The sequence below is a fragment of the Euleptes europaea genome, chromosome 10, assembly GCF_029931775.1.
Source record: "Euleptes europaea isolate rEulEur1 chromosome 10, rEulEur1.hap1, whole genome shotgun sequence".
Classification (NCBI taxonomy): Eukaryota; Metazoa; Chordata; class Lepidosauria; order Squamata; family Sphaerodactylidae; genus Euleptes; species Euleptes europaea.
Genome location: NC_079321.1, coordinates 10,670,280 through 10,684,734, shown reverse-complemented (window position 1 = coordinate 10,684,734; position 14,455 = coordinate 10,670,280). Strand labels below are relative to the sequence as shown.

General features: G+C 45.7%; 1 protein-coding gene across 1 annotated transcript in view; it reads left to right on the top strand.

Annotated features, from left to right (window-relative positions):
* The window catches only part of CLIC5 (chloride intracellular channel 5), a 63,552-nt gene that overhangs the window by 44,940 nt on the left and 4,157 nt on the right, over positions 1 to 14,455 (top strand). Inside the window, exon 5 of the mRNA XM_056856929.1 lies at positions 12,979 to 13,160. Within this exon, the coding sequence (XP_056712907.1) occupies positions 12,979 to 13,160 (182 nt within the window). The remainder of the gene's footprint in view (positions 1 to 12,978; positions 13,161 to 14,455) is intronic.

Here is a 14,455-nt window from a genome sequence, read left to right as displayed (position 1 = left end):
TACACATAACAAGCAAGCACGTACATAACTGTTACATAGAATATAGTTCACCATACAAAAGTCTCAGTCCTATATACCAATAATGGTTATATTCCAAAAATGGATCAATTTTTGGAATATAACCATTATTGGTATATAGGACTGAGATTTTTGTATAGTGAACTATATTCTATGTAACAGTTATGTATGTGCTTGCTTGCTATGTGTATGTGAAGTGCAATTTGTAATTTGTACAATACAGTCTTTGTTTAGCTATACTAGGTATATAGATTATCTGTGTCAGAATTTGAATAACCAAATATGTACACAGAGGTGTCTACTTTGAATTGCTAACCTCCAGATAGTAGCTGGAAATCTCCTGCTATTACAACTGATCTCCAGCCAATAGAGAGCAGTTCGCCTGGAGAAAATGGCCACTTTGGCCATTGGACTCTATGGCATTGAAGTCCCTCCCCTCCCCAAACCCCGCCCTCCTCAGGCTCTGCCCCAAAAACCTCCCGCCGGTGGCAAAGAGGGACCTGGTACTCCTACTTGCACCTCTCCATCTGGCCTGAGTTAACCGTAACAGCAGTCCCCGCACGAGTGCTTTGGGACCAACGTGGGTCCATTGTGGGGCATGCTCCTTGGTAGTGCACAGACGAGGAAGGTTGAATCTAAGGCAGTGTTTTTCCATGAAGTCTGTTCAAACTTTCCATTGGGGGATATTTATTCGTTAATGCAGCAAAATTGCACAGTCATAGAAGCGTGGATTTGCGAGCAGTCAATAAACTCCAAAGATGTACAGGTGGACTATCCCTTATCCAGACATCCCATATACGTAGGGTTGCCAGGTCCCCCTTTGCCACCAGCGGGAGGTTTTTGGGGTGAAGCCTGGGGAGGGCAGGGTTTGGGGAGTGGAGGGACTTCAATGCCATAGAGTTCAATTGCCAAAGCAGACGTTTTCTCCAGGGGAACTGATCTCTGTCAGCTGAAGATCAGTTGTAATAGTGGGAGATCTCCAGCTAGTACCTCCGCTGTCCCCCAAGCTGGAGTTGGTAACCCTACTATCTAGACATATTTGAAATTGTAAACAAAAGATTTCCACATTTGAACCCTATGTCTCATTCTAGTAAGCACATAAGAAAAGCCCTGCTGGATCAGACCAAGGTCCATCAAGTCCAGCAGTCTGTTCACACAGTGGCCAACCAGGTGCCTCCAGGAAGCCCACAAACAAGACAACTGCCGCAGCATTATCCTGCCTGTTTTCCACAGCACTTAATATCATAGGCATGCCCCTCTGATCCTGGAGAGAATAGGTATAATAATTAGATGTAGAATCTAGAACTGATAACTCGTTCTTTACTATGAAGCTGATTTTCTGAAGCTATATTTTAAACGGCAGTCAGAGGGTGGGAGCTTTAGCCCAGGGCTTTCGATCTGTGTGGTGAGATCCTTGCTACAGGACTGAAAGTTACTAAGAAATTAAAGGGGTGAAAACTTGAATCTGGGTGTTTCTGGACTCAGAACTCTGGGCAGACTTGCCGCAGCCGGTTTATTTCAGCTCTAATGAAGAAGCAGTCTTTAAGACACGTTAACTAGCAGAACTGTTTTATTTTTGTAACTTGCCTTTTCAGTTTCCAAGTCGTTAATCCTCGCATACCAGAAAACGGTAATAGGTCTCATGCAATATCAAATGCTATGAATCTGGAAGTGATCAAGGAAGGTGGTTTGTTGTGTTTTTTTTAAAAGGGAAAAATAAATCTCAGGTTGTTTGTGCGAGACTGTGAATATTTATGTCCAGTTTCCCCTTTTCCCTCATTGCATATTTCATCCAGTTCATTTGTGTGTGTTATGGGATAAATCTTGTGCGGGTGGAAAAGAGCAGTGAAAAGAAAAAGCATCAATCAGTGGGCAAAGGTAGCAGCTGTCGCAATTCATTTTTGTACACAAGTCCTAGTTTGTTCAAACGCGCATGGCCAGTCAGCGGCTCGGCTCTTTCCAGGGGTTGCTTTGGGGTGGTTTCGTGCGGCGGATTGGAAGGAAGACCCGTTACCTCTTTGAGATGCCTCCGAAGCGTTCTTGTCGCTAGGGTTTCCATCACTCTCATGTGGGTTTGACCCACTTCCCCCCCCCCCACACACACACACTCTGAATACTCAACTGCTCGTCCTAGGGCTCAGCCAAAACAACTTGCCTTCATTTGCATTCATTTTTGCCGTTGCCAAAAATTGGACTCCGCCACTGGCATGGTGGTCAACCTGAAACGTCCATCCATGTATATCCACGCTTTGAATAGCGTGAGATATACTGCAGGCACCACAAGAATATGTAGCAACCCCATGACGTACCAGTGCCAAGGGTCAACATGGTTTTATGTGCTGGTGCTCGCTGACGGGATGATGTAATGCACCAAGCCATCCAAAGTTTTTGACATATAAGGATATGCCCTGCTGTTTACCTCTGAGCTTGGATCCATGTGATTCATTTTGCCAAAGCGGCCATTTTCTCCAGGGGAACTGATCTCTATCGGCTGGAGATCAGTTGTAATAGTGGAAGATCCTCAGCTAGTACCTGGAGGTTGGCAACCCTAAGGGGAAGCAACTGAGTGAGCTGATGGTGTTATAGCTGCTCCAGAACAAATACGTTTGGCCAGAGCTCAATGGCAGCTACTAGAGAAGAACATTCTGCTTCTGGGCTCCTTGCTGGCTTTTGTGTGCCTTGTTTCCCTCCATCCTACTGTTTTTAACAACAGTTTAGAGTGGTAAGCTGCAGTACTGCAGTCCAAGCTCTGCTCACGACCTGAGTTCGATCCCGACGGGAGTCAGGCGCAGTTAGCCGGCTCAAGGTTGACTCAGCCTTCCATCCTTCCGAGGTCGGTAAAATGAGTACCCAGCTTGCTGGGGGGAAAGGGAAGACGACTGGGGAAGCCACTGGCAAACCACCCCGTAAAAGCAAAGTCTGCCTAGTAAACGTCGGGATGTGACGTCACCCCATGGGTCAGGAATGACCCAGTGCTTGCACAGGGGACCTTTACCTTTTTTAGTGCAGTTCTAAGCAGAGTATCTTGTATGAACCTCCGTGAACTTCTGTGGTCTTAGAAGGAGGTAACTCTACTTATGATGGCAGCGTAAGAGAGACTGGAGGAACAGACCGGAGGCGAATACTTTTTGGGGAACACTTGCAGGCTGATAATTTGACAACAGAAAAGATATATGTAGGCATAGTGTAGGGCCATGAAATGTGGCATCCACATGAACTACGGCAGAGATAGCCCGCTAATATCCGGTGGGTTGTATCATGCCCGCAAAGCCGTTTTATCTAACTCTCGGGTCTTTTATGCACGGCTGTTTCACTCGCCGTCACCCCTCCGCCGACTTCGGGTTTTTGTTTGGGTTGTGCATGCCATTCCCAACCGTCAGAGGTCGCCTCCCTCCCCGCTCCTCTGACGGTCGGAAACGACATGCATAATCCAAACAAACAACCTGGAGTTGTCGGAGGGGTGACGGCAAGTGAAACAGCCGTGCATAAAAGACGTCAGGAGTTCAGTCGAAATCTAATCAAGGTGTGATGCACATTTTGCCCACAGTTCCACTTGAGAGCCAGCGTGGTGTAGTGGTTAGGAGCGGTGGTTTGGCGCGGTGGACTCTAATGTGGAGAACCACATGAGTGGCGGAGGCTAATCTGGTGAACTGGATTTGTTTCCCCTCTCCTACACATTAAGCCAGCTGGGTGACCTTGGGCTAGTCACAGTTCTCTCAGCCCCATCTACCTCACAGGGTGTCTGTTGTGGGGAGGGGAAGGGAAGGTGATTGTAAGCTGGTTTGATTCTGCCTTAAGTGGTAGAGAAAGTTGGCATATGAAAACCAGCTCTTCTTCTTCTCTTCTAAAGAAAGTTTACAATTAACAAATATTGTGTGTGTTATGGTTGTTTCCGGTTTCTGTATGTAATGACCTAGAATTATAGGGCAAAAATGCATGGTCGCTTTAGCCTCCTTTATTCCCTGTTTCAGCCAGGATTCAGCCAGGATCGAACACACGTTTGGTGAAATTCATGCGTTTGATCCTGGCTGAATCCTGGCTGAAACAGGGAATAAAGGAGGCTAAAGCGACCATGCGTTTTCGCCCATAGAATCATAAAGTTGTAAGGGACCACCAGGGTCATCTAGTCCAACCCTCTGCACAATGCAGGAAATTCACAACTACCTACCCCCACACACACACCCAGTGACCCCCTACTCCATGCCCAGAAGATGGCCAAGATGCCCTCCCTCCCATCATCTGCTTAAGGTCATAGAACCAGCATTGCTGACAGATGGCCATCTAACCTCTGCTTAAAAACCTCCAGGGAAGGGGAGCTCACCACCTCCCGAGGAAGCCTGTTCCACTGAGGAACCACTCTAACTGTTAGAAAATTCTTCCTAATGTCTAGACCAGTGGTTCCCAACCTTTTTTTGGCCATGCCCCACCTAAGCATCTCTAAAATCCTGATGCCCCCCTCTGACATATAATTCTTATTATTCAAAAAGTGAACTCCTATTCACCACTCCTCTCTATTAGCGGGCTTTCCCACTCTCCATTGTCACCAGCTGACCACCGGGTACATTCTGATTTTGATTTTAAAAATATGTATGTCACAATATATATTTATATACTGTATATGCGGCCCCTAGAACCATAAGAAATGCAAAAAAAATCATTGTTAATAACTCATTCTTGAATTGCCCCCCTTAAAAATCAAATAGCCCCTCTGTGGGGGGGGTGCCCCACGTTGGGAACCACTGGACTCTAGACGGAAACTCTTTTGATTTAATTTCAACCCGTTGGTTCTGGTCCCACCTTCTGGGGCAACAACGCTGCACCATCCTCTATATGACAGCCTGTTTGAATGGGTACACAAACGCTTCTGCTGGAATAAAAGCCTGGAAGACTCCACAAGGTTTGTGTCCATTATTGCTGTGAGCCTGGGACAGACTCATGCAGAGGACGCTCTGGAATTGTCCCATAGCTGTTTGGCTCATTGCCACTAGGTGGCGCCAACTCCATTTTAGATCAGCTTGTGCCCCAATTGAGTTTTCTGGCAAAATAGTTTTGGCCCCCAGACCAGAGGGGTGTCAGATAATACAGGTCCCTGGCCTATGGTATGGAACATAACTGTCCCTGGCCTATGGTATGGAACATAACAAGCTTGATCTCAAGCCTTGATCTCAAGCCTTGAGGGCTTCCTGTGGATTGGGGTTGCTAAAAATATGGGGGTCTGCGTTGCTGCAATACCTTAATTTTTTTGCTGCATCCTCCAGGTAGTAGCTGGAGATCTCCTGCTATTACAACTGATCTCAAGCCGATAGAGGTCAGTTCCCCTGGAGAAAATGGCCTCTTTAGCAATTGGACTCTATGGCATTGAAGTCCCTCCCCTCCCCAAACCCCGCCTCCTCAGGCTCTGCCCCAAAAACCTCCCGCCGGTGGCAAAGAGGGACCTGGCAACCCTAATCATGGAGCTGATGACTTGTAGTGTAGTGGTTAAAGTGTTGGACTAGGATTTGGGAGACCCACGTTCAAATCACGACTTTGCCTTGGAAGTTGTCTGGTTGACCTGAGAGAGGCATTCTCTCTTAGCCTAAACTGCCTCACAGGGTTGTCATTGTAAGGATAAAACAGAGAACAATGTTGTAAGCCAATTTAGATTTGCTTTTGATGAGGAAATATATATATATATAGATAGATAGATAGATAGATAGATAGATATAGATATAGATATAGATATAGATATAGATATAGATATAATAACTGTAAAATGATTTGTTTGCATTGCAAATTATGCTTCCGGACTACTGTCAGGAGAAAGGAGATGCTCCCAAGAATAGAGAAGTTTACCATCTAGGGTTACCATACTCCAGGAACTGGCTAATCTCCTGTTAAGGAAAAATATCCCAACACGCAGCTGTTGGGATTTTTCCTTAACAGGAGATTAGCCAGCCTCGATATACAACATACTCCAGGTACTAGCTGGAGATCTCCTGCCATTACAATTGATCTCCAGCCGATAGAGATCAGTTCCCCTGGAGAAAATGGCCGCTTTGACAATTGGACTCTATGGCATTGAAGCCCCTCCCCAAATCCCATCTTCCTCAGGCTCCGCCCCCAAAACCTCCCGCCGGTGGCGAAGAGGGACCTGGCAACCCTATTACCATCCTTACTTTAGGACATAGAAAACAAAGCACTGTTCTAAATGTTCTGCCTTCTTCACCCATCAGAAATGGAAAGCAGATGATCGAGTACAGACAAAAGCCTTATCAGAAGAGGGCCACCATTGGGGTGGGTGAGGGGAAGCGCATTAAGCCAAGATTTCAAAAATCCAATTGAGTTATATTAGATTAAATAAATAATTTGATTCTGAAAGCGAGTTCATAGTCAAAGAATATTATTTGTTTCTGACCCCGAGAAGAAGAAGAAGAAGAAAAAAGATGTTCCGTTAAAGAGGTATTATAGGTCAAAAACTATAGCGATTTCTTAATATTTCTAGTCTTGCCTGATGAATGGCATTTTCTACGCCCCGCCATTATTACTGTTTCAATGTGGCTTGCATATGAAAACGCAGCTGAAGGAGATTAGAATCCATAACGCTGGAAGCTGACAGTCGAATATCAGTGTCGAAATTAAATTTAGGGGCTGATTAAATAAGGGATGGTAACACTTTCATTTGAGAAATGGCAGCGCTTCAAACACGCTGCGTCCCTTGCTTTCAAAAATGAAATTACACAACTTTCTGGCCGGTTTTCTGGAGCGTTTTCCAATTGGAGCGTTGCTGCAACAGTTTGCCTGACAGCCAGGCCCTGATCCGCCACTCCACCTGAGCCACTTGACACTATATAGAGAGACAGCGTGGTGTAGTGGTTCAGAGCGGTGGCTTGGAGTGGTGGACTTTGATCTGGAGAACTGGGTTTGATTCCCCACATGAGCGGCGGAGGCTAATCTGGTGAACCGGGTTGGTTTCCCCACTCAGACACATGAAGCCAGCTGGGTGACCTTGGGCTAGTCACACACTCTCAGCCCCACCTACCTCACAGGGTGTCTGTTGTGGGGAGGGGGAAGGAAAGGTGATTGTAAGCCGGTTTGATTCTTCCTAAAGTGGTAGAGAAAGTCGGCATATAAAAACCAACTCTTCTTCTTCTTCTTCTTCTTCTTCTTCTTCTTCTTCTTCTTCTTCTTCTTCTTCTTCTTCTTCTTCTTCTTCTTCTTCTTCTTCTTGGCCCACACCAATGGCTCCTGAAAGGTTTGTTTATTTCAACTCTGGAGATTCCCCCCCCCATTCATTAGTCCTACAGTTTCTCTGGACAAGACATTGATGGGAGTTCCCAACACACACAAAAAGATGTTTTCCTTGCAATTCCCTTGCCTCCTAGAAATTAAACATGGGACGAAGGGAAAATCTGTATCTATCCCTTACACTTGGTCAGACTGGTCATGGTAAGGACTAGATTTGCCAACTTCCTGGTGGGGCTGGAGGTCCAGTTGATAGAGATCAGTTCCCCTGGAGAAAATCTCTTTCCCAACTAGGGTTGCCGGTTCTGGGTTGGGAAATACCTGGATATTTTTGGGGCGGAGCCTGAGAAGGGCGGGGTTTGGGGAGGGACGGGACTTCAAGGCCATAGAATCCAATTGCCAAAGCGGCCATTTTCTCCAGGTGAACTGGTCTGTATCGGCTGGAGATCAGTTGTAATAGCGGAAGATCTCTAGCTACTACCTGGAGGTTGGCAACCCTATTCCCAACCCAGAGTTGGCAGTCCAAGAAAAAGATGTGTAATCTACCTCTAGGGGATCCACTGTTTACAAATGTTGATGTAGCTGGATTCTTGGTCTGATTAGGATCCAGAGTGCTGCGATTTATGTCTTTTTCCATGTATACCTTCCTCTGTCCCTAAAAATCTTGTCGATGGCCATTTTTGCATAATCAATTTTGATACTCACTCACAGCTCTTTTTTAAAATATGACTTTAAAATGCCTGTTCACAGTCCTGGTGCAAAAGGAGAAATTCCACCCCCACACTTGCCTGCTCCTTCATTCCTGTTTGCATAGCCATTAGCATGTGCATAGCTAACACAACGCTATTGTTTTGCATGGTTCCTTGAGGGGGACTCTTCGCAGCAAACACCAAAGGTCACGTTTAATGGGCTCTTTAGTAATGCGAAGCAGGTGTGCGCCGGCTTCGCAGTCACTTCCAAAATGACGGTTCAGTGTGAAAAGTCAAAAAAATATGCAGGGCAATTCAGCCTGGAACATGCTGATAATTACCATACAAAAATGGCCAATGTGTAGTCCGCAGTGCTAGGAAAAGAAGATAGATTTATTTATTACTTAAATCTGAAAAAGGGTCTCAAGGAAGAACAGAGAGCATTGAATTTTAGCAAGAAACAGGTCTTTGGGCATTGGGGTTACTATAGCCATTACAGTAAAGCAATGAGCCAAGATGGTGAAAGGAAAAAAAATGAGCTAAGATGAATTTGAGAAATGAAACAAAAGAAGAGAGGTAAGGTGATAGTCAGCTTCGGAACAAGATTTCTAATTACAACTTTGTTAAGACGGGTGAAAGAGAAGCGATGCATGCCAATAATAGCAGCCTATGTTGAAACAAAAATATTTTGTAGTGTAAATCATCTGATTGATGTCTCCTGGAGCTATAGGCCTTACTAGGAGTTCTAGGAGAACTACACATCTTTAAGGTTGACAATGAGGAAATTGAAATTGTTCAAGACTTTCTATTCCTTGGCTCCATCATCAACCAAAAGGGAGACTGCAGCCAAGAAATCAGAAGGAGATTGAGAGTGGGAAGGGCAGCCATGAAGGAGCTAGAAAAGATTCTTAAGGGTAAGGATGTGTCACTGGCCACCAAGATCAAGTTAATTCATGACATCGTATTCCCTATTACTATGCATGGGTGTGAAAGCTGGACAATGAAGAAAGCTGCTAGGAAGAAAGTCAATTCCTTTGAAATGTGGTGTTGGAGGAGAGGGTTACGGATACCGTGGACTGCCGAAAAAACAAATCAGTGGGTTCTAGATCAAATCAAGCCTGAACTGACCCTAGAAGCTAAAATGACTAAACTGAGGCTATCGTATTTTGGTCACATCATGAGATGACAAGAGTCACTGGAAAAGACAGTCATGCTAAGGAAAGTTGAGGGCAGCAGGAAAAGAGGAAGACTCAACAAGAGATGGACTGACTCTATAAAGGAAGCCACAGTCCTCAATTTTCAAGATCTGAGCAAGGCTGTCAAAGATAGGACATTCTGGAGGACTTTGATCCATAGGGTCGCCATGAGTCGGAAGCGACTTGACGGCACTTAATACAGACACAGGAGTTCTTCAGGACACATGACAGCCAGCCGGGTGTTTTTTTAATACGCTGATAAAATATCATCCCCCTGTTTTTTAATTGAGAGGTAAGCGGGGGCGTGCAGAATCTTATGCATGGCTCAAAATATAAGCATGACAGTGTTTTAGTCCCTACTGCACGCAAGAGCATCTTGTATTTAGTTATTCTAAGCCCAGATCCTCTCCGAAACCAACAGAGGGGCTCTGTTTGCGGTAGGTCAGATTGTAGCTTTTGGCCGACAGTCAGTGTCAAGGCCAGGGGTCCCATTGCTTCACGTTCAAAATCCACTGAGTACGGGATTTGACCATTGTTTCTCTGCTGTGGAAATGGGCACTACATATAGGGTTGCCAGCCTTCAGGTACTAGCTGGGATCTCCTGCTATTACAACTGATCTCCAGCTGATAGAGACCAGTTCCCCTGGAGAAAATGGCCGCTTTGGCAATTGGACTCTATGGCACTGAAGTCCCCCCCCAAAACCCCATCCTCCTCAAGCTCCACCCCCAAAATCTCCAGGTATTTCCCAACCTGGACCTAGCCACATAGCTGGCCATCACAGTTCTTTCTTTGGTTTTTTTGGTAGTAAAACTGTTGTGAAATCAGTCTTCTAAGCCCCCAGTAAAAAAACTTTGAGGTCCAACGGGATGATTTTCATTCCAGCATGAATACACGCCCTTCTTCAAGTGGTTTTGCATGCAATGAAGCTCCTAGCTCCAGAACAGCATTTTGAGGCTGATTATTAAAAATGATAATACGGAGATTTGGGGGGCAGGAACGTTTTGAAGGGAATGAACCGCTGGAACGGAGAGCTGAAATGTATTCTGCATTTTGAGAGCTGTCCAGAAATAACATCGTGACGGAGAACAAAGGCCTCATCCCGCCCCTGTGATCGCTCGGTACATGACGAAAGAGCTCAAGTGTCCTAAAAAGTACTAAGGGTGGAGGCCAGGGTGGTTGGGTAGACAGAATATTGGCTCTGTGTCAGGAAGACCGAGGTTTAAATTCCTACTCAGGAAAGAATTAGATATTAGTCCAGCAATAGCTCAGCATCTCCCCCAGTAACCTCTGGTTGCCCCAAGCACTCCCCCCCCCCACACATAAGGGTATGAGACAACCGATAAGAGTTTAACTACTTTGTTTAAATGGCTAATTTATTAAAATATGCTAGCATATTTTAAGAAGAAGAAGAGTTGGTTTTTATATGCAGACTTTCTCTCCCTTTTAAGGAGAATCAAACCATCTTACAATCTCCTTCCCGTCCTCTCCCCACAACAGACACCTTGTGAGGTAGGTGGGGCTGAGAGAGTTCAGAAAGAACTTTGACTAGCCCAAGGTCACCCAGCAGGCTTCATGTGGAGGAGTGGGGAATCAGACCCAGTTCACCACAGTCCATCGCTGATGCGGAGGAGTGGGGAATAAAACTTGGTTCTCTGGATTAGAGTCCATTGTTCTTAACCACTACATCACGCTTAGGGTTGCCAACCTCCAGGTATTACAACTGATCTCCAGCCGATGATCTCCAGCCGATGGAGATCAGTTCACCTGGAGAAAATGGCCACTTAGGCAATTGGACTCTATAGCATTGAAGTCCCTCCCCTCCCCAAACTCCACCCTCCTCAGGCTCCACCCCAAAAACCTCCCACCAGTGGTGAAGAGGGACCTGGCAACCCTAGTAGCTACAGCCCCTGCTCATTAGCTGGAATGTTGTGAGACCCACCCCAATAATGTCCCATGCCTCCTTAGGACCAAAGGGACCGGGGCAACCAGAACCATGTTCCTCAGAGCAGTTCCTCAGTGGAACAGGCTTCCTCGGGAGGTGGTAAGTGCTCCTTCCCTGGAGGTTTTTAAGCAGAGGCTAGATGGCCATCTGTCACCAATGCTGATTCTAGGACCTTAGGCAGATCATGAGAGGGAGGGCACCTTGGCCATCTTCTGGGCATGAAGTATGGGTCACTGGGGGTGTGGGGGGGGGAGGTAGTTCAGAATGTCCTGCACTGTGCAGGGGGTTGGGCTAGATGACCCTCGTGATCCCTTCCAACGCTATGATTCTATGATTCTATGTCCATAATGCAGGGGTCCCCAACATGGTGCCCCTGGGTGCCATGGCTCCCACCAACACTTTTCCTGGTGCTTGCCAAGTATTTTTAGAAAGTGGGCAGGGCCAGTTGAACCTTTGCCCAGCGGGCCTTCTTTTTGGCCGTTGGCAATTTGACAAGCTACACAGATTTTTAAAGATGCTGCCTTGGCAGCAGCTGCCACCACAGCACAAGGATCTTCACTGTGTGACTGAAGGTAAGCTATGTGCATACGACGACATATTTTGAAAGAATATAAGGCATCCTGTTAAACAGAGCTTCTGCCTGAAATGTTGAAGAGCTAGGGAAGGGGGCCATGGCTCAGTGGAAGAGTATCTATTTTGCATGCAGAAGGTCTCCGGTTCAATCCCTGGCATCTCCAGTTAAAAGGACCAGGTAGAAGGTGATGTGAAAGACCTCTAGCTGAGACCTTGGAGAGCCGCTGCCAGTCTGAGTGGGCAATGCTGATGGACCAAGGGTCCAACTCAGTAGAAGGCAACTTTGAGTGTGTTACTAGTCTGAGAGTTATGCAGAAACTCCCTCCCTGACGTTTTGTGGCTGGCGCTGCCTCCTGCATCAGCCATTTTGGGGTTGCGCCCCCCCACCCTGTGTCACAAGTCCAAAGGTGCCTGCTGGCTGGAAAAGGTCAGGCACCCCCCTGCTATAACACTCTGAATGCCCTTAATACAAAACGTGTGAATGTTTAGCCTTGCAGGTATCGCCAACCACAGCAGAGTTGTTTGAGTGACATTTTTCTCTTTTCTCTTTTTTTAAATTAATTTTTATTTTAGAAAAAAGGGGTACAGAAAGGAAAAAGAGGGAAGGGGGGGGGAATGAGGTAAAAGATACACCATGCTCCAAGCTTCTACATACGGTAGTTAAGGTTTAAAAAGTAAAAAAAAAAAAAAAAAAAAGAGTTCCCGAATATATTATTCGAAACATTACTTCATCTCAAGATTCTCTAAGGCGAACAAGAATATATTTCACCCGTTAAGCCTCTGCATCAGCTAAACTAATACAAATCTAAGACCATATCTTCTATTAAGTGTCTTAAACGTGTATACATCTTATATGCCTCTAGAAATTCTCTTTTAAATTTCGTTCAACCTTGTTAACTAATTTATTTACCACCTAAATAGCAATCATTAAAAGGCTGCCGTCTCAACTCAAATTCATCTGTTGATTTCATACTAACAAGTTGCGTTAGTTTAGCCATCAATGCAAAATTGGCTAGTTTGTTGTCCCACCCTTTGATGTCGGGAATGGTATTAGATTTCCATTATCTGGTATATACAATTCTGGGGGCTGAAGTCACGCACTAGTAGAGCTCTTTATAGGTAGAATTCAATTGAGGGGGAGTCATACCCGACAACATAAATTTGGGTTCTAGTTCAAAATTCACCCGAAGCAGTTTTTGTAATTGTTGGTGAATCATTTGCCAATATTTTTGGCTTTCTATACAAGTCCACCACTGATGAAAAAAGGTTCCTTCTACACCTCAACATTTCCAACATTTAGCTTGATCGATTTTCTCTTTACCCCCTTGTTCAACAAAGGTCTGGAGAGAGGCTTAACCAAGGCCTTGAAGAAGTTGGATGACTACCTGAGAAATCCTTTGCCGGAAGAGATAGATGCAGGCAGCACGGAGGAGGATAAGGTGTCCAAACGCAAGTTCCTGGACGGGGATGAGCTGACCCTCGCGGACTGTAACCTGCTGCCCAAACTTCACGTTGTCAAGGTGAGGCCCACTTGGCGTGGTTTAATTCTATGCTACTTCAGACGTCTTCATAGAATCATAGACTCATAGAGCTGGAAGGGACCTCCCTGCACAATGCAGGGAATTCACACCTACCCCACACTCCCAGTGACCCCTACTCCATGCCCAGAAGATGGTTAAAAAAAAACCTCCAGGATCCCTGGTCAATCTGGCCTGGAGGAAAATTGCTTCCTGACTCCAAAGTGGTGATCGGCATTACGCTGGGCATGCAAGAAAGCGCCATGAGGGCCAAGCACTGACGCAACCCTTCCTGCCCTCCCTCTCATCATCTGCTTAAGGTCACAGAATCAGCATTGCTGACAGATGGCCATCTAGCCTCTGCTTAAAAACCTCCAGGGAAGGAGAGCTCACCACCTCCAGAGGAAGCCTGTTCCACTGAGGAACCGCTCTAACTGTTAGAAAATTCTTCCTAATGTTTAGCCGGAAACTCTTTGGATTTAATTTCAGCCCATTGGTTCTGGTCCGACCTTCTGGGGCAACAGAAAACAACTCCACACCATCCTCTATATCAGGGCTTCTTAAACTTTTTCCACTTGCGACCCCTTTTTGCCCGAGAAATTTTTACTCAACCCCAGGTATATAGGTATATAAAATAGGAATACAAATCAAACATTTACTGATAATAAATCATAAAGAAATTTATTTTAAAACAATTCTTTGCTGTACATACAATTTTACCATTTATTAAAGATGAAAGCAAATTTGCATACTAATTTGCATACTGTTGCCAAATTTTTTGTGACCCCCCCCCCCAAGGGGTTGCGACCCACAGTTTAAGAAGCTTTGCTTTATATGATGGTGCTTCAAATACTTGAAGATGGCTATCATGTCACCTCTCAGTCATCTCCTCTCTAGGCTAAGCATACCCAGCTCCTTCAGGTCTTCTCACAGATCCTTTGCACTCTCCCCTTGTACAAACCCCGAGAAAGGTCTAGAGCAGAATTACACAATTGCATTCTTGGCTTACAAATATGGGTACTGATCTTAGACCCTGCAACTAAGAGATCCCCCCAAAGAAGCCTCTTGGGTGAAACGTGTAGGGAATTTTAACTGAGTGATCCAGTACTGCCGTCAAAAGCTCTGCTCATGACCTGAGTTCGATCCTGGCAGAAGTCGGTTTCAGGTAGGCGGTTCAAGGTTAACTCAGCCTTCCATCCTTCCAAGGTCGGTAAAAGGAGTACCCAGCTTGCTGGGGTTAAAGTGTATGTGACTGGGGAAGGCAATGGCAAACCACCATGTAAACACGCTCTGCCTAG